The 21634-nt window shown below is 35.4% G+C and overlaps 2 protein-coding genes across 2 annotated transcripts; both read left to right on the top strand.

The window, feature by feature from the left end:
- Window positions 1-2133: 2133 nt before the first annotated feature.
- Window positions 2134-18779, top strand: LOC149194652 (putative leucine-rich repeat receptor-like protein kinase At2g19210). The gene is made up of 9 exons (XM_089407750.1): window positions 2134-2320; window positions 2432-2960; window positions 15679-16175; window positions 16384-16510; window positions 16623-16694; window positions 17867-17935; window positions 18018-18089; window positions 18197-18268; window positions 18452-18779. The coding sequence occupies exons 1-9, from the start codon at window positions 2233-2235 to the stop codon at window positions 18693-18695; spliced, it is 1770 nt and encodes a 589-aa protein (XP_089263876.1). The 5' UTR covers window positions 2134-2232; the 3' UTR covers window positions 18696-18779.
- An 18-nt stretch (window positions 18780-18797) lies between these two features.
- On the top strand, window positions 18798-20644 carry LOC149194653 (putative LRR receptor-like serine/threonine-protein kinase At5g48740). The gene is made up of 6 exons (XM_089407751.1): window positions 18798-18992; window positions 19118-19244; window positions 19441-19509; window positions 19642-19831; window positions 19984-20116; window positions 20234-20644. The coding sequence occupies exons 1-6, from the start codon at window positions 18798-18800 to the stop codon at window positions 20546-20548; spliced, it is 1029 nt and encodes a 342-aa protein (XP_089263877.1). The 3' UTR covers window positions 20549-20644.
- The last annotated feature ends 990 nt before the right edge of the window (window positions 20645-21634 follow it).

Genomic DNA, 21634 nt, shown 5'->3' on the forward strand with positions numbered 1-21634 from the left:
TTTATAATTTGCGTTTATATGGTATGAATATGACACATGGCTTTTAATATATTTATTTTTTATTATTAATATGACGTAGAAATGCTACACCTTTTTTATAATAATTATGAGTTTCATTTAAATTAATTTTAAAATAAGTTTAAATAATAATTTTATGTTAAATTATTCTAGTTTTAAATTCTAATTATTTTTATTAAAATTATAAAATAATTAACCCGTTTATTTTTATTATCAAAAGGATACAAAAATATATTTTTCGTGAAAACTTAAAAATGATTAAAAGAATTAACCCATTTATTTCTATTTATAAAAGTATTAAACACCTTTCTCATAAAATGATAGACTTTTTTTTGTAGTAATTTTATGGTGAGGTGCGGTATCGTTCTAAGCCAAGAGCACATAACGGGGAGGGCCTCCACCACACGTCGTTGTTCAAGACAAATTCAATGGTATATTATAAAAATCTGTTGCAGTGTGAACATCATAAATTATAATTTAATATTTAAGTATATGGAATTGGTCTAGTCATTTTGAATTGGCATCTTTCGCAAATTTTGTTGAATGTATATTTATACTTGAGTTTATTTCCATTATATATTTAAGCAATAATGAATATTTGATTGTTGATTCCCATGGATATCTCGAAGTTACAATCAAAATAAATATATTCCACATACAATATTATTATTAAAATAAATATATTTCAAGTTTGCAATATAAAAATTTGATTAACGTCATTGAAAAAATTAGTAATAATCATCCAGTTTTCTTTATTCTCTGGAATCCCATATACTTGTTATTATTGCTGATATCAATTTATATGTCACGATATCTTCACACTGCATCAAATTTGTATAACATGGCATTGAATTTGTCTTGAACAGACGTTTGGTGGAGACACTGATGTGCTTTGAATTAGACCTAGAACATACCTACACATAATATTAAATTACAAATGAAATTGTTTATGAGAATAATTTTGGCAAAATCACATAAAAATTCATTTGTCCACGAGTTTCGAACCAACCAGTGTGGTTCATCGTCATGACAAGTTGAAGGTCCAATCTAAGCAATAAGTTAAATAGGGACAGTAGGTCATTCCAACAACTACATTACATTTCAATAGCTGTTGGAATGGCCTGATGTCCCTATTTAACTTATCGCTCACATTGGATCTTCAACTTGCCCTGAAGATGAACCACACTGATTAGTTCGAAACGCTTAGACAAATGAATTTTTATGTGATTTTGCCAAAATTATTCTCACAAACATATTATGGATCACATAAGTGTAAATTCTATACAAATGAAATTCTAAACTTTTATCAGAAATATATACTTGTTAATTATTTTAATCATTTGAAAATCTATTGAAAATGTATTTTGAAAAAATTGTTTATTATTTTAAACATTTTATACTTCTAATAGATGGGGTTGGAATTTAAAATTATAATAATTTAACAAAACATTAATTTAAATAAGTTTCGAACCTCTTATGCAAGGATGTGTTATGTTTGGGTGATAAACAATAATATAAACTTCTTAATTATTTAATTTAAATAAATTTCGAAACTCTTATACAAGGATGTGTCATGTTTGGGTCATCAACGATAATATAAACTGGTCAGTTATTTAATTTAAATAAATTTCGAAACTCTTATGCAAGGATGTGTCATGTTCGGGTCATCAACAATAATATACACTTGTTAATTATTTTTTAATTTGAAAGTTAGTGAAAAAATATTTTATATTTTTAAAAGGAAAAATTAAACTTATTAATTATTTTAAACATCTTATAGGTCTCATAGATAAGGTTGGAATTTAAGATTATAATAACTTAACAAAACATCAATTTAAATAAATTTCTAACCTATAATGTAAAGGATGTGCCATGTTTCCGTCATCCAGAATAGTTTTTTAAATAAATAAATAAAAATTATGTGTGCGCAATCCACACCACATAAACATATAAGCTATAAAATATTTCAGTTGCGGAATCAATGCTCTAATTTAATAAAAATAGAAAAAGCCTGCTTAGGTTCGTTTAGAACGCTTCAACGCTGGATTGTAGGCATTGCAGGGCTCAGCCAGAAAAAAATAACAAAATGTTTAAAAGGCCTTCAACGGGGAGACATACAAGGCATCGTTCACGACGGGTATTTTCTATTTGGACGCTCTTTACATTCGAAGCACTTCCAGCAGCAGCCATTCTACTACTGCGCTACCGTCGCAGATGGAGAAAATTCGTTATGGCAAATGGGCCACTTCCATAGCCATCGGAGTATTGTTGACTTTATTGGCTCCTATTATTGCTCAACCAGGTGATTATTGAAGCTTATTTAGGTTTGAAATCTCGTCTTTTACGCTTATTAATCCCTCATATTTGGAGGGCAAGATGTCGTTTTGCTAACCAATTTGTGGCGGTGATGTAGGATTTCTCAATATTGACTGTGGTGGGAAAACAAAGGGAGACAATTTGACATGGGTGACTGATGTTAATTACATAGACGTTGGACGGACAGTAGATGCAGGGAACGCAAGCTTGCCATCTTACTTGCAGAGTTTACGCTTATTCCCAAAACCTCTGAACAAATCCTGCTATAAGCTACGTGTAACCCCCAACGTGCGTTATCTCTTAAGAGTATGGTGGGCTCTTAGTAATTCCAGTGATTTTAAAACATCGCCGACGAGCTTCACTTTCTCTATCGAGACAATGGGTATGTTGGCTTCTAGAAACATAACAATTCAGTCTGACTCAGTCCCAACCACGGGCACGAGAATCTTGGTTACTTCCGGCAGAGCGCTGTATATTTGCTTCATCAGAACGTCGGAGATGAGTGATCCCTTTGTAAATGCTATCCAGTTGAGAACCCTCGGAAAAGGCATGTATGAACAGGCTAAGCCAGGAACAATGTTGCGTGCTGTACTAATAAATTCTGTTGGTGGAAATTCAGCAGTAAGGTGAACATTTTCAACTTTATAGTTCAACAAAGTATGGTAAAAGATGAAAGCATTACTTGGGGTAGGATTAATAAATCTTGTATCAGAAACACCGAAGACTCATAGAATGAGCTTGTTATTTCATTACTAAATATCCATATTTATAGATACATACTCAGGAATGATCTTTGCCGATTTGAATTGATGCCTTATTAATATAGCATAGTCACATTAAACTCGCTGATATGTGAATAGTGGGCCGCGTCGTTGGTGTAGTCATGATTAATGTTTTAATACCTTCCCTTAATAACGATGACCTAAACTTTAACTTGTCTGCTCGTCTAAGTCTTAGCTAGGCTTACGACAAAACATTTTATTTTTTTCTTCTTGTTAAATGGTCCATGCTTGTTCATTTGCTGGCGCATTTTCAATTAGAAAACACAAGACACAGCTGATTGAACATAGCACAAGCACAATCACACAGAACACTTGCTCATTCAATTGCCAAAGAGAGTTTTTATATATAGTGGACAGGTTCCTGGAGTCGGTGACGGTGGCTTCTTCAGGAAGCTATCTAGCTTTTGAAACTTCTACTGAATTCTCCAGAAAAAGCTAGACTCTGCATTTAGTATAGGTGGTTGGAATTAGTAATGTTCTCCAACACTTCTCTTTAATTCCAACCATATGACAAATATATTATAGCACAATACATAAGACACTGTAAACATACTCTTAATTGTCATGCTTGCTGGTTTAAGTCTCAGCTAGGCTTACAATATAATCTTGATTTTCTACAACACATAACTTACTTCTACAAAACTCAAATTTTGCCTTCCCAAGAGGCTTAGTGAATATGTAAGCTACATTCTCATTTGTATTACAGTATAATAGAGAAATTTCTTTTGATTGGACCTTTTCTCTTACAAAATGATATTGTGTGTTTATATGTTTTGACCTTAAATGAGATACAGGATTGTTCCCCAGTTTGATGGTGCTTTGATTATCACATCTGATCACTGTAGGTTCTTGTTGGCCTTCACCAACATCTTCAAGTATTCTTCTCAGCCATATAGCTTCATAGGTGCCACTACATAATGCTTTATATTCTGCTTCAGTTGATGACAATGAAATTGTTGCCTGTTTCTTACTGTTCTTTGATATAGCTCCCGATCCTATATTGACGACGTATCCAGTGGTGGAATTTCTGTCATCTAGATTTCCAGCCCAGTCAGAATCATAGTGACCTGTCAATTCAACATTACAAACATTAGTATATTCAATACCAAAATTGATAGTTCCCTTTAAATATTGAAGGACCCTTTTTGCAGCTATCCAATGGCTTTCATGAGGCTTAGCCATGAATTGACTAAGTATGCTTACTGCATAAGCAATTTCTGGTCTAGTGGTAGTGAGATAATTTAGACATCCCACTAATTGTCGATACAGTGTTCCATTCACCTCTTTTGTTCCATCATCACTTCTTAATTGTCGATATGTTGTTCTAATGGAGTACTCACTGCTTTACATCCATTCATATGAAATCTATTTAGTACTTCATTTGTATATTTGCTTTGTGTGATTAACGTTCTTCCATCATCTCTCCATACTTCAAGACCTAGACAGTAGTGCATCTCACCAAGATCCTTCATCTCAAATTCCTGTGATAACTTCATTTTTATATCTGTAATCAATTTATGAGCACTCCCTGTTATTATTAGATCATCAACATATATAGAGAGAAATACTGTATCCCCATTTCTATCTATCTTGACATAGAAATTAGGATCATTTTTACTTTTTTTAAATCTTTGCTGAAAGAAGAATTTGTCGATTTTTTCATACCAATATCTGGGAGTTTGTTTTACTCCATATAAGGCCTTTTCTAACTTGCATACAAGATGTTCTTGACCCTTTTTTATAAATCCTTTTGGTTGAACAAGATAAATCTCTTCTTTGAAGTCACCATTTAGAAAAGATGACTTTACATCTAATTGGTGTAGCTTCTAATCATATTTAGTTGCCAATGCTATCATTATTCTAATTGTATTCATTTTTGCAACCGGAGCAAAGGTATCTTCAGAATATATACCTTCCTTTTGTGAATAACCTTTTGCAACCAATCTTGCTTTATACTTGTCTATGCTACCATCTGCATTAAATTTTGTCTTGTACAACCATTTTGATCCTATATGGACTTTATTTTCAGGTAATTCTGTTAATTCCCAAGTTTCATTTTTCATTATAGAGTCATATTCTTCATTCATAGCTTCCACCCATTCTTTATGATTTTTGGCTTGTTCATAATTTAAGGGCTCAAAAACAGTCATTACTTGAGACATTAAAGCATAATCTTTATACCTGATGGGGGTTTGAATCTGTCGTGTTGACCTTCTTAGAGGTTCATTACTTTGTGGAGTACCTTCTCCTTTTCTTCTCTGTGGAGTGCCTTCATCACTTCTTTGTGGACTTTGATTCCTTGATGTGTCTTTTGGAATGTCCATGTGTTCTTGAACTTGAGTTGATTCCACAACTTCTTCTTCTTCTTTAAAGCTTTCATAAGGACACTGCCATATATTATGTTCATCTTCTTTTATTTTTTTATCTACATGATCATGAAATATAACATATTTACTTGCAAAGACCTTGTGAGTACTTGGAGCATACATTTTATATGATTTTTGATCAGTGCAATATCCAATAAAAATACATTTGATGACTTTGGCATTTAAATTTCTCCTATCCTTTTTAGGACTATGAACAAAGGCCATGCATCCAAATATCCTTAAATGACTAACTTTAGGGTTAAAACCATAAAATGCTTCAAATGGTGTTTTGTGCTCAAGATACTTAGTAGGGCTTCTATTTTTAAGATATACAGCTGTATTAATGGCTTCAGCCCAAAAACTATTAGAAAGTCCTTTACTTTTTAACATAATACGAGCACATTCAACTAATGTTCTATTCTTACTCTCAGCTACTCCATTTTGTTGAGGTGTATGTGGTACTGTAAATAGTTGCATAATTCCATTTTGTTTGTAATATTTGATAAAATCTCCTAAAGTGTACTCACCACCTTTATATGATCGAAGAATTTTAATGCTCTTTCTTGTTGCTTTTCAACCATACTCTTCAATTCTTTAAAGTATTCAAACACGTCACTTTTGTTTCTTATAAAGTACACCCAGGTGTATCTAGTGCTATCATCAATAAATATAAGAAATTAATATGCTCCACCTAGTGACTTATTTTGCATTGGACCACATACATCAGTATGCACTAGTTCAAGTATTTAACATTTTCTTCTATTTTCATGCACATGAAATTCTTCCCTATGTTGTTTTTCTAGTGCACAACCTTCACATTCAAAGTGTTCACCCTTAATAATTGGAAGACCTTCTACCATCAATTTCTTTTGTAGTAACATTAGGTCATTATGATTTAAGTGTCCATACCTTTGATGCCAAAGTTCTATAGTTGGCATGCCTGTTGATACCAAATATTGATGCCCATTCTTCATTACATCTAACTTGTATAAGCCTCCAACTCTCATTCCTTTTGCAGCAACCTTGTAGTTGTCCTGCACATCCTTTACCAAAAAATGTGATTTCACAAATTCAACTTTTAAATGTTGATCTGTGATAGTAGAGACTAAAATTAAGTTCTTCTTTAATCCTGGAACATAGATCACATTTTGAATTTGTTTTTCTTGTCCATTAGGCATCATAACACTTATATCACCATATCCTTTAATTTCATGTGATCTATTATCTCCTAAATAAATGTGTCCACCATTATTAATCTCATGATAAGTATCAAACCAATCTCTTTTGCATGACATATGGGTTAATGCACCAGATCTATAAACCAAGCATTATCATCATCAGTTTCTGCTGATAAAGCAGCATTGGACAGAAACAATTTAAGATTGCTGAAGTCATGCCTAATTGCTTCATCTCTATCAACATAATTTCCTGAATGCCTTCTTTGTTTAAATTGATCAGACCTTCTTTTCATGCAATTCTTAGCAAAATGACCAAGTTTTCCACAGTAATAACACATATCATCTCTTCTTGATTTGGCATTTGTCCTTGGTAAAGTTGTACCTTGAAATGATTTTACCTGTGTCTTTTTGCCTTTATTTTTCTCTCACTGTTTGCCTTTGAAGGATTGCTTCCCTTTGGCCATCAATGCCAAATCTGAATTGGGAGATTTCTGTTTAAGGCTTCTTCTCCGCTCTTCTTCTTGCATAAGTATACTTGCCAACTCATCAAAAGTAGGAGCCTTCTCTCTAGCTGAAAGACCAGTAATAAACATTTGATATTCATCAAGAATTCCATTTAATGTCACAATAACCAAGTCTGTACTAGATATTGAGTCACCAATGTCACATAATTTATCCTTTAGATCTTTAATTCTAAAAATAAAATTACTAACACTTTCATTTTCTTCCATCTTAATTGAAAGAAGCTTATTCTTTAAATACAATATTTAATTTGTAGTCTTTGTATCATACAAATTTTTAAGACTGTCCCATGTCTTCTTGGATGTTTTGCACTCTCTAATGTGTGGAATAATGTTGTCCTTAACTGTCATCCGCAAAATCAACTTTGCTTTGTTTTCCCGTCGCTCCCAATCTTGAATTGCAGCATTTGTGGCTTGAGGGGACACTGGCTTAACTTCAACTCCAGACACAATTGTCCATGTATTGTTGCCTTCCATCAAAGTCTGCAACTTAAACTTCCAATTTGCATAATTTTCACTGTCTAACTTGTTAGAGTCAGATAAATAAGATTCTGCCAATACATTAGCCATGTTACTTATTTTCACCGTACCAATCACCAAAAAAATTACTAATTTTCACAAATATAAACCCTCAAGCATAAATCATAAAATTTTATCCAATATCATTGGATAATATAACTGCCTCTTTTTTTTTAACACAACAAATCAAACTCCAAATTCACCACTCCAAAACTTTTATGATTACACTACTCATTTGAAAACTTCATAAAGAAAATTCAGAATATAAATCCACTCACGCACAATCACCACAAACTTAGTTATTACAAACTTGAATCTCATATATATATATATATATATATATATATATATATATATATATATATAGACTTGACCATAACTATTCTTCAAATTTCAACTTGAGCACTCAAAAAAATATTACGATTTTTACCATTAAACTTCTGTCTTAAAAGAAGATGCGAGAGTGACTTTTTTTCATCAACTTCAGAGTTCATGAAAATGCCATACGTAATAGATTTTTAACTTCACATAAAATATTTGAGAGCACTACTAAAAACTATCAACACTAATCCATTCAACAGTGACACTCTCCGCAGGAGCTACAGCCATAGTCTCAGCAAGAGGCTCCTTTGACCAGCGCTTCCGTAAGAAACTCCTTCGTAGGAATCTTCCACTAGATTTCCCTCACAGCAACGCGCTTTAAGAATCTCCTTTTGCAATAATGTGATTTCCCAAAAATCACACACAATCGGCTCTCTGGTTGCAGTCTCCACCCAACACCTATTCTCTGTGCAACAAAACTCTCATAGTCGCACCACTGACACAACAGTTTCACTCACAGCAGTTTCTCACACACTGTTGCACACAACACTCTCAAACAGCTTCAGCAATCTTAGACCCACACTCTCACCTTGCTCTGATACCAAATCAGAAAACACAAGACACAATTGATTGAACACAACACAAGCACAATCACACAGAACACTTTCTCATTCAATTGCCAAAGAGGGTTTTTATATACAGTGGAGAAGTTTTTGGAGTTGGTGATGGTGGATTCTTTAGGAAGCTATCTAGCTCTCGAAACTTCCGCCAAATTCTCCAAAAGAAGCTAAACTCTACATTTAATGTAAGTGGTTGGAATTATTAATGTTTTCCAACAATTTCATCTTCACCTTTCCGGCTCTCCTAAAAACCTTCCTCTATTCCTTGCTTGCGTACTTAACATCAACAACCTTTTCCGGATTGGGATGGAAAGCAACATGCCAAACAAAGTAATCCAATACATGCTTTCCCCTTTCCATGAGGAGGCACCAAAATGCACTCATATTCGAACATGAGCGGCCTCCAAACAACATCCATTGTCATATCTTCCATTGTCGCAACCATCTTAGAATTGGATCTAATCACATTACTAACAATTGGGTTTGGGGACAAGCAAGTTTTTCTCTCAATGGACTCCATTTCTGGATATTTATGGTCATCAATAAAATCATTTTGTTGATCTGATAATTCTTGTGACTCAAAAATACTTCGTGAATAAAAAATATTACGAGGTCCAAAAACACTTCTAAATAAACTCTCTACAAAGACATCATCAAAAAGATCAATATCCAACGTTATTCCACTCATTATACTCCAATCAAGTGATTGACCTTCTAGAGGACTCTCCACACAGGGTGCTCACTAACAACACAGGCTTCTCACTAAGAACACTCTTTGTGGATTGAACAGTGCATTGAACAATGCATTAAATTGGCCTCTAATTGGCGTTCGACTCTCAATAACAGTCCACTCACTGGCAGCTCATGAATATCGACTACAACTTGCAGCATGGTTCCGTAGCTAAAAAATAACTTCTCTGAATCCTTAATGAAGCTCATTTAAAATGCGAGTTATGCTTTCAAATACATAAGCTTTCAACGCTTATGTACCCTGCTGAAAATATCCAGCTACTTTCTGTTGGAATATTAATTCCAACTGTCGTGCAGCAGCAGCGAGCCGCAATAGAGGACTTATGAAGGAGTCGGCTTATTCACGCCACCGCCATAAGTGTCTTTTCACCGTTTGCCTCTTTGTGTTCCCAAAGCAGGAAGAAGATCAAATCTAGGCTCTGCGTCATAACTGCTCACCAAACAGCATTAAAGAGGAAGCATGGCTGAGAAGGAAAGTACCAGCCTCGAGCCAGCCGCAGCATTTATTAGTCTTGGGTTTCCACATAACCGACTCAAGCAGCACAGCAGAATGTCAAAAGATCAGATTTGTTCATTATGTGCAGCAGAGACTCTGTCAGCAAGTTGAGGCGGTTGATGGATAAGTTATGACCGCCTCCTGCACTATATATGTGTAGAGCCACAGCAGTGTTATTAACTCCGTAATATAGCGCAGCAGCGCTCAAATGTAATTTCTGTGTTTTTAAGAAAGAATGTGCAGCAGCATGAGCTCACATGAATGAAGCCCTTTTTGCACAGCAGTGCAGGGATTGAAAAGTTAGAAGCAGCAGCAGCAGCTGAAGAATCACACAGAGCAGAGGAAAGCACGCAGCAGCGTGAAGAGGAAGAATAATAATTTCAGAACAGTGAAATGCACAGCAGTGCAGAGATTTGAATGTAATTTGTTTTTTATGTTCATCTGTGTGGAACAGAATCGTTCCTTAGTGAATTTCTGAAGTAGATGTTCAGCAATAGAAGTTTTGAAATTCCCTCTGTATGAGGAAGACAAATCTGTAACAGTTACTTTATTTTGATAAATACAAGTTAATTTCTTCCTGTTGCTGTTACACCGTCACCGTTGCTGAAACACCTCGTAACTCAAAAATTACTTGACGTCAAAAGTTTACGTTGCTGAAACACGACGATCAGCGTTGCTGAAACACCTGTTTCAGCAACTGAAAAAAAACTGTGTTGCTGAAACACCGTTTCCAGCAAGCGAATTTTTCTGTTTTTCTGTGTAAAAACAGAGTGCGATTTTTGTCTGTTTGTTATGGGATTTATCAGAAAATTCCAACATGGTATCAGAGCTAGTCCAGGCTCTTTGAAGTGTCAAAGAAGCTGAAGGAAGATTTCTTGCAGCAGCAACTTCTCCAGCAGTGTGAAGACTCAGCCAAGAAAGAATCCAGGTATTTCTCAGATTAATTTTCTGTGTTGTTGTTGAAGAAACAGTCAGTGATTTTAAAAACACAGTCAGAGATTTTAAAGCCTAGATAAGAATGGCAAGGTCTAAGAAGAAAGCCTCCAGGGCTGTTAAAAATGTGTCCCCCCCCTCTACTAAACTAGAAGGCAACCCATTAGAATACATTCTATTTGAAGTTCCAAAGTTTGATGGAAACTTTGATGTATGGGAAATAAAGATGAGGGCTTTCCTAATGTTTGAAGGGATTGAAGTCTGGGAGTCAGTGATTGATGACAGCAATATGGATAAAGAATCCATGGAGTATGATGCACAAGCAGCAAAGACTATCTTGGATGGTCTCCCTGATTCAGTGAAGAAGAATCTTGGAAAATATTCATCAGCAAAGGATATATGGGACAGACTGCATGACCTTCATGCAAAGGGAGCACTGACCATGACAATGAGTCAAGAAGAACCCATCATAGAAGCTGAGAATGAAAAGCTTGACCTCATCAAGCTTCAAGTAAAAGAAAGGGATGAAGAGTTAGCCAAGCTCAAGAAGGAGCTTGACCAATGCAAGAGGAAACATCATGAAGAAGTCATATCCATGACAAATCAGCTGAATGAAGTAAAGAAGCAGGCAGATGTCTTGTCAAGTCAACTTGAACAAAGACACAAGAAAGTGAACAAACTTGTAGAAGAGATTGGACAGTGCAAGGCAGAGGTCTCCTCCCTTAAGTCCGAACTACAAGAAGCAAGGAAGCAGGCAAAAGGAGCTGAAAAGAAAATGGAGAGCAGTCAAGCAGAAATCTCCAAAATGAAGTCTGATATTATCTCCTTTAAAATAGTAGCAGCTGAAGCTACTCGTAGCAAGGAAGATACTGAGGGACAGCTAGCAAAGAAAAATAATGAATGTGAAAAGTTAGAAGAAGAGATTGTCCTCCTCAGGAAGAAGGTTGAAGGGATGAACAAGATCATGAAGAGCTCTCAAGCCTTGGATGATATGCTCAGCTATCACAGATCTCCATATGATAAATCAGGACTTGGGTATGTAGGTGAACCCTCAAACAAGTATGAGGATGCCTTAAGCAAAGGAGATGTGAAGAAGCCAGAAAGAGATGGTGATGCTCCTAGTTCCAGCAAAGGCAAGGAGAAAAATGAAGGCAGCAATAGAAGAAATCCTGCTCCAAGCATAAATCCAGCTCCAAGAAGAAATGTAGCTGATGTCAAAGAGGCAAAAGGCAATGGTTATCATCAAAGGATCTCAAGGCAGCAAGGCTTCAGAAGTACATCAAGGAAACCTCCATCTCCCAGGTACCAAAGTTCATTTTTTGGTTATTGTTATGCTTGTTCAAACTTTGGTCATATGGCAAAAGACTGTAGAGCATTTCATGGAGATAGATGTTGTGGTCCCCGACAATCTCCAAGAAATAATTTCACAAGAAGAAATCATGAATTCTTATTCATGAATAAAGTTGAATGCTTTAAGTGTCATAACATTGGGCATATGGCACGTGACTGTAACTTGACATGGGCTCCTATGCAAGCTAGACCCATGCAAAAGAAGAAAGTTACACAAGTATGGAGAAGGAAGGAAAGGCAATCTGAAAACCCCTTGAACTCCCCAGTGGATCTAAATTTGTTTTGAGAAGAGTCTGCTAAAAGAAGACAAGCACACATTAAAGGGGAGCTTGTAATTTTTTATTTGCTGAACTATATTAACAGTCATTTGTTGATGATGGATGTATTGCAGCGCAGCAGTTGCAAATGAAATTTTTTGTTAATCCCTTTAAAAGGTAATATGCAGCAGTGATGAAATCAGCAATGTTTTTGCTTTGTGTTTATGCAATATGCACAGAAATGCATAAACAAGAAAAGATGGCAGCGCTGAAATGTAAAGAGCAGCAGCGCAAGAAGAAAAGTATGCAAAGCAAGAAGAACCTCACAGCAGTGGGAAGACAGAACATAAAACAGCAGTTTGGAAATTTTTGTTATGGAGCATATGCATTGAAATGCATAGCAATGGAAGGTAGTTTCCTTCTATGTAATGTGAGAGATCATACTCACAGCAGAGTGAGTACAATACACAGCAGTTAAAAAAATTGTAATGTTTTTTCTTCATATGCAATGCAGCATGCAAAGAAATGCATAAAGAAAAACAGGCACAGCAGATTTTTAATGCACATTGGATGTATAAGAATGTGTGTGGCAGCAGAAAGCCAAAGGAATTGCACAGCAGTGCATTATGAAAATAAAAAAATGAAGATGAAGATTGTGTGAAGCAAGGGTGTAAAAAGAAAAGGCAGCACCCCGTGTTAATTTTTTTTTTTGTTGTGTGGAGAATGCAGCGCAAAACAGCGTGATGGCAAGAAGGAGAAGCACAGTAGTGCGAAGAAAATGAAACCAGAACTAAGAGAGAATGAAGAAATGTGTTTTTACACAGCAATGCAAACAAGAAAATGCAGCAGCTTGAAATTTGTTGAAGAAATGAAAGGTAATGGCACAGCAGCAGTGCAATGATTGTTTGTTTTTGAAACTGCATGTAAAGCAGTGTCTGTTTGTAATCCCTCTGTTAATGAGGAAGGTGCTTTTCAGCACAATCATTTGGTGAAGCCCTCTATGAAAGAGGAAGATGCTTTTCAGCATAGTGTGGTAAATCCCTCTATCAAGAGGATGATGCTTTTCAGCATAGTCACAGGTGAATCCCTCTGTCAAGAGGAAGGTGCTCTTCAGCACATTGTTATGGTGAATCCCTCTGTTATGAGGAAGGTGCTCTTAAGCACAGTCTCAGGTAAATCCCTCTATTAAGAGGAAGACAATTTTAATTGGTTGTGGAACTGCATCAGAAGCAGTTGGTGAATTCCTCTATGAGAGGAAATGTTTGGGTACGACAGAATGCCCAGCAGTTGAAATTAAGGGGGAGTGTTGGAATATTAATTCCAACTGCCGTGCAGCAGCAGCGAGCCGCAATAGAGGACTTATGAAGGAGTCGGCTTATTCACGCCACCGCCATAAGTGTCTTTTCACCGTTTGCCTGTTTGTGTTCCCAAAGCAGGAAGAAGATCAAATCTGGGCTCTGCGTCATAACTGCTCACCAAACAGCATTAAAGAGGAAGCATGGCTGAGAAGGAAAGTACCAGCCTCGAGCCAGCCGCAGCATTTATTAGTCTTGGGTTTCCACAAAACCGACTCAAGCAGCACAGCAGAATGTCAAAAGATCAGATTTTTTCATTATGTGCAGCAGAGACTCTGTCAGCAAGTTGAGGCGGTTGATGGATAAGTTATGACCGCCTCCTGCACTATATATGTGTAGAGCCACAGCAGTGTTATTAACTCCGTAATGTAGCGCAGCAGCGCTCAAATGTAATTTCTGTGTTTTTAAGAAAGAATGTGCAGCAGCATGAGCTCACATGAATGAAGCCCTTTTTGCACAGCAGTGCAGGGATTGAAAAGTTAGAAGCAGCAGCAGCAGCTGAAGAATCACACAGAGCAGAGGAAAGCACGCAGCAGCGTGAAGAGGAAGAAGAATAATTTCAGAACAGTGAAATGCACAGCAGTGCAGAAATTTGAATGTAATTTGTTTTTTATGTTCATCTGTGTGGAACAGAATCGTTCCTTAGTGAATTTCTGAAGTAGATGTTCAGCAATAGAAGTTTTGAAATTCCCTCTGTATGAGGAAGACAAATCTGTAACAGTTAGTTTATTTTGATAAATACAAGTTAATTTCTTCATGTTGCTGTTACACCGTCACCGTTGCTGAAACACCTCGTAACTCAAAAATTACTTGACGTCAAAAGTTTACGTTGCTGAAACACGACGATCAGCGTTGCTGAAACACCTGTTTCAGCAACTGAAAAAAAACTGTGTTGCTGAAACACCGTTTCCAGCAAGCGAATTTTTCTGTTTTTCTGTGTAAAAACAGAGTACGATTTTTGTCTGTTTGTTATGGGATTTATCAGAAAATTCCAACACTTTCAACGCACCATTGCTTGCATTGCCTTTCTTGAAAAGAGCTCTCTCTAATCAGCGCCAACAGCACAGCACAACTCATCCGGCGTTACGTCCGCTTCAGATTCCCCACACTACACCACCGCTTCAAAGCAGAGATCTCAACCCTATCATTCACATTCGAGTGCTCGCCAATCAGTGATTGCTGGACACAACTTCACAGAAGTTTCAAACTCGCGCATACAAGCAATCTGGGCCACATCCACATGCGTGGCTCAAATGGGTTGGCATCTCGGCATCCTCCTCATACAGCGCCACAACCTCTACCAGGCACATACCTCCACAGTCAACACTGTCCAGCGCTGGCTTGGATTTACGGCTTCACACTCAGCCTTCACACGCACAGTAGTTCTTCAAGCCACACTGGCTCCTCACACGGTGGCAACAGATCTCCGACCTACACTCCCCAGCGATTTTCTCATCACATACCACCTAGCCCTCCAGTTGAGTGTTTGATCCACGCATTCGTTACACTTCCACAGCGCTCGCTCTTCCTCAAACAGCAGCCACAGCGTAAACTCTCCACTCTGATACCCTATCAGAAACATCGAAGACTCATAGAATCAGCTTGTTATTTCATTACTAAATATCGATATTTATAGAGACATAAGCAGAATGATCTCCGCCGACTTGAATTGATGCCTTATTAACTCTTGCAGAGTCACATTAAACTTGCTGACTTGTGAACAGTGGGCTGCCCCGTTGGTGCAGTCGTGATTAATGTTCTAATATCTTATACCTTCATTAATTTTCTAGTTTCGGAATACAATCATAAAATATATACGCAAATTGAATCGCCAATTTTGATGCATTACTTGAACCTGTGATATTTCTTTGTAATTATTATCTTTGTATGGTGAAGTTATCCTCAGGACAAATTCGACCGCTTATGGACCGTAGGGTCAACTACAATGGCATACACGGATAATCAGAACCGGCATAAGATTATAAGTACAGGTCACCGCATTTCAACAAACAATACCACTGAGCACCCTCCAACAGCTGTTTTGCAAGCGGCATGGAAGCAAATATTGATAAATAACTCAGCCCCCTTTTTATTCGATAGTTTGGGACCAACACAAGGCACCAAAGCATTACTAATGTTATATTTTGCAGAAATCGAGCCGGTAAATATGTCTGAACCGAGATCTTTCTATATTACAGTAAACGGTGAAAGCTCTGAAACCATTACTCTGGTGCAAATGTATTCTGCGGTCCAGCTAACATTCTTAATCAATGCAACGAGTAACTTGGAATTTAAACTCGTTCAAGCGGGTAACTCCACCCTTACTCCGTTACTGAACGCTTTAGAGCAGTACCAAGTAATTGATACGGTACCTGCAACCTATTCAGAAGACAGTAAGTGCCACAGTAAACACTTTTGTAGTGATATTATTATTTTATTGATATCACAATTTGGCGTAGTGCAACCATCTACTGTATTGTCTTTTTTGGGTCGTAATCTATTTAGATGGAATTGCATTTTGTATCCAAGAATGGATTCAGCATTCTGACACTCAGGCACTCAGACAATCGCGTTCTAACTAACATAGTTCTTAAACTGCAGTTAAATCTCTCAGCGTAATCAAACGAAGGTTTAATATAAAATACTGGGTTTCAGATCCTTGTTTTTTTATCCCCTGGGAAGGAATTAGCTGTGATAACAGTTCTTCAATCGTAAGAATTTCCGAAATGTGAGTAAAATCCTTTGATCTGTTGATGATTCAGTAATACAGTTGAAGTTCCAAAACTGACCTAACCGTAACTGAAATTGTAAGAGCTCACAATGTTCCTTTTTTTCGCCAGCAATTTGTCGGGAAGGAATCTTACGGGATCGTTACCTGAGCATATTGGACAATTTACTGCATTGGTTGATGTGTAAGAATTCTTTCTCCCCACAGAGTTATCAACGGAATGGAATTTTAACTTCTCGTGCTTTTGGCTTGGTACCCTATAAAACATCAAGATCTTATAACATTTTATTGCAAGCCAAAGTTTTATGGGTTGGAATGTGCTTAAATCTTCCAATGCCCCAATATACAACGCATCCGAATGTTTGTCGCAGAATTTGTAAATGTGGAGTCTCTTAAAATTTGATGGCAAAAAAATAGTAAGAAATTAGATGTTATTTCTTCTTTATACTCTAGATTAATAATTATATGCTTTGTTTTATGGGTTTGAATGTGCTTAAATCTTCCAATGCCCCAATATACAACGCATCCGAATGTTTGTCGCAGAATTTGTAAATGTGGAGTCTCTTAAAATTTGATGGCAAAAAAATAGTAAGAAATTAGATGTTATTTCTTCTTTATACTCTAGATTAATAATTATATGCTTTCTTTTTACCTTTTCAAAGTATATAATTTTTTTTTTGGGTCAGTCTAGCTCAAAATTGTATGAAAGTTGTATTATTATATTGGGGAAAAATAATGTAAGGAAAAGAGTAAAAATGCGTGTGAGAGATTGTTTTTTTGCTAGATTACACTCAAAAACTAAATATTTTTTTTCTTTTTCTTATAAACATATTTTTATCAAACTCAAATGTTTTTTCTTTTTCATAAGATACTTTTATAATTTTGTTTAAAGATTTTGCTAATTTTTTGATAAGCTAAATCAATTTATGAATTAAAGAAAACTTATTTTAAATAAATCTTTAATACTTAGATTACACCCCTATAAAATATAGGGCAGTGTGAAGATATATATAATTATTCTTTCATAGAATAAATATGATGAAGGTTAAAAAGAAGCTGAGAAACAACCAATTTCATGCATACATCGTTTTAATAAAAAAAATTTAGATCTTAAACTTTGAAATGTTCTAAATACAGAAATGCTTGATAAAAAGGTACGAAAATGTCATTTTATAACCTCTGTTTTAGAAGGATTAATTTTTTTTTAGGGAATCAAAAATAAAATACATAACTATTGTTCACAACCACTACAATTCGATGGAATACGTTATGAGAAAGATATAACTATGAAAGCAGTAGAAATTGCCATTTGAATATTAGATGTTGCCATTCATCTATTTCTGTTGAAATTATCAGGTCACTTGATAATAATAATTTCACGGGATTTCTACCAGATTATTCCAATTTGACGATGTTGGAGAGACTGTAAGTTTCTTTTCACTCTATCGATTGATTTCTTAATGTATACGCATTTTAAAGAAAGTGATTGAAGTCATTTACTTCACAGAAATCTACAAAACAACAAACTGAGTGGTAACGTTCCAGAGTGGTTATCTCAACTGAAAAACCTGAAAGAGTTGTACGTTTCGCTTTCTCAATTTTTTTTTTTTTTTACACATTTTTATCTCGAAATTGAAAGAAGTTAATTACAGGGACTTATAGCATTGTACTTTGGAATTGTCACAGGCTTATACAGAACAACAATTTTAGTGGCGTAATTCCTATGCAGCTTCTTCTCGATCGTTCATTGACGATCAAGTAATCATGATTCTATTTGATGTTTGTAAAACATTTCATTTACAAATTTTCATATACAAAAGTTTCTTTCAGATTCTGTTATCATTAACCACTACGTTGAAATTCTAATGAACCTAATTGAAATTGTATTTATTTTCACTGAACCACGTTCTATTTAAAACTTATTTCTTTATGATGTCACAGTTACTCGGGTAATCCCTACCTATGTATGCGTAAGGGCGAATGTATTCTACCGAAATCAAAGAGAAACATATTAAAATTTGTCGTCCCAATCACCTTGACCGGAATTCTTATCATCGCTCTAGCGTTGGCGGTGGGTATAGTTATGTATCGCAAAAAATATCGCAAAAAAGATGTCGCCACCGGAATCGATAGGGTGGAGAAGCAACCTGAAGAACCAGTGGACAGAGGTCAGGAAATACGATGAATCCAAAATATATCATAGGACAAATTAAGCTATTTGAGAGTAATTTGCTTTCAGAACTAATAACTTTACCTCCATGAATGTATTGCAGACTATTCAATGATTATGGTGCCAAAAGAAACAAAATCCCACGCCTTTACTCTAAATGAGATGATGACTGCCACTGATAACTTTACTATAAAGATCGGACAAGGAGGCTTCGGATCGGTGTACTTTGGTAAACTGCCCGAAGGAAAAGATATAGCCATTAAAGTGCTGTCACAGTTCTCCAAACAAGGAGTTAACGAATTTCTGAATGAGGCAATTATAAGATACTTAAACTATTTGCAATGGTTCAATTTAAAAGCCATTAACCTCCGTTCAATTTCTGCACCCAATCAACGATTGCCTAACTACGCTCATAGTGGACTTTTCTTGATTAATAGGTGGATCTTCTTTCTAGAGTCAACCACAGGAACTTGGTATCTTTAATAGGCTATTGTAATGACTCAAAAGAGCTTATGCTTATTTATGATCACATGTCTGGAGGATCTCTCAGAGACCACCTTTATGGTAAATATAAGGGTATATGTAAATGCGAAATATGTTTGTTTCGAAGGGTTGTTTTTTAGGTTGGTTTTATACGTAGTATATAAAGTTAACATTCGGTTTTGTTTCATATAAAGTTAGCATTGGGTTTTTCTGCTCAAATTTAATGATCATAAAATACACATGTTAATCAATTTTCATTTGCTTATCTTTTCTCCAGGTTGTAGTGCAGAACATTACGGACTAGAATGGAAAACCAGGCTTAAAATAGCTTCAGATGCAGCACAAGGTAATTTTCTCTTTTGTGATATGGGGGGTGGTGGGGTTGTTTTATATATTGTAAAAAGTAAAGTAACACGAGCTAAGTCGATTTCTGTTTTATCTTGTAATGGACCACCTGGAACGCAATTTTTATCCAAAGGACTGGAATACCTACACATGGCTTGCACCCCAAAGATAATTCACAGGGACGTGAAATCCGCCAACATCCTTTTAGACAGCCACATGAATGGAAAACTGGGTGACTTCGGTATTTCGAGGATGACAATTGATCGCGAGGCTACTCATGTCGCCACAACAGTAAAAGGAACAGCAGGATACCTCGATCCTGAGTATGTAAATCTTCTTGCGATAGGAAAAAATAGAAGAGCCAAAGCTTAAACTTATTATCACTTTCATTTTTGTTTTAACCGTATTCGGTGACACCATTTCAATTTTGTTTTCACAATGCTCGTAAACTAACCTTCTATAAGAATTGTTTTAGGTATTTCAACACACACTTGTTGACCGAGAAGAGCGACGTGTATAGTTTTGGAGTGGTTTTACTGGAGATGATATGCGGTAGACAACCGATAGATACAAAACTAAGTGGAGAGGAAATAAACATCATTGCTTGGGTAAGAAATCTGTTGTGCACTAAACACCATTGACAATGGAATATTTAGTATATGTAGAGCATCTTTATCTATTTATCTATCAACGATAGTCAACCGTTATAATTGGTATATTTACAGGTTACACCTCATGTTGATGTGGACCTCACTGAAAATCCTTCGAATATAGCGGCAGTCATAGACAAGAAGTTGGGTGAAAATTACGACATTAAGTCCATCATTCGTGTTGCCAGATTAGCCATTAAATGTGTTGATACGGAGCCATCGTGTAGGCCCAGTTCGAGCGAGGTACTAGCAGAGCTCAAAGAGGCTATCAAAGAGATCGGTGATACGGAATGTGGGAACATACATGGCCATGGCGTCTCGTTTCTGAATTCAAGTGGAGACACAGGGATGGAGTCGGGTGTTAATAGTTCTATGCTTTTGGGAAGATAACCTTGTTAGATGTGTCGTATCATTGTAACTTTGGTTTCCTTGCCCTGTGCATTTTTAAATTGTGTTACTTAGGGTAATTGTATATATGCACATCAATAAGCCAAGCAAATAATCGGATGAATTTTTAAAGAAGTTTTATTCACTGAAATTCATATTGTTTAAGTTGTTTCATAATGAAAATATAAGTAAAATTGTGTTACTTATGGTAATTGTATATATGCACATCAATATTCCAAGCAAATAATCGGATGAAATATTTAAAGAAGTTTTATTTAGTGAAATTCATATTGCTTTAATTGTTTCATAATGAAAATATAAATAGATAATAATAAAAAATTATTATTAGAATTTTGGTGGCTAATAATATCTAACTTTATAAATTACAATCATAAAAATGACATGGTTGATAAACACTATATGTATGAATTATATATGTAAACTAAATTCAAAAACTCATATAATTAATATTAAAAATAAAATTAATATGTATTAAAATTAATATTATTTAATAAAATTAATATTGATATTTTATTAGTTAATTAATCTAGATTTATTTAATCAAATCACTCGATGTGTAAAGCTTTTTTTTGGATGAATTTGAGGAAATCCGGAGTTAAATGAATCTAGGTTCCAGTCATGATAAATCCCAAGTTAAATGGATCTAAATTCTGCGCATGATAGATCCCAAGTTAAATAGATCTAGGTTGATCCCAGTTGATGGAAACAATGCCATATTTTTAGATTATCATTATTATGTATATGTTTGAGATAAACTTCATACTTTGAAATTTATATTATGTTTTCTTTGCTTGACATGACCATATCATTCTCTTCTTTAATTTTCTTTATGTTGCTTGCCTAGAATAGTTTGTACATGTGTGTTTGGATGGTTTGCATGGGGATTGATATTGCACATCTATTTCATTTAATTTTAGTTATCACAACTTTTGATGACTAATTAATTCTTCTTAGTGTCCCTCCAAGTATTACTAAATATATATTGAAGAGTAGTTTTAATAATTTACTGTGTTACTTATTTGGAAATAATTGATTTCCTTCAAGAATATTTTGATGAATAATTTTTAT

The sequence above is a fragment of the Pinus tabuliformis genome, chromosome 2_2 (genome assembly GCF_031772625.1).
Source record: "Pinus tabuliformis cultivar Carrire ecotype Pingquan chromosome 2_2, CPIR1, whole genome shotgun sequence".
Lineage (NCBI taxonomy): Eukaryota > Viridiplantae > Streptophyta > Pinopsida > Pinales > Pinaceae > Pinus > Pinus tabuliformis.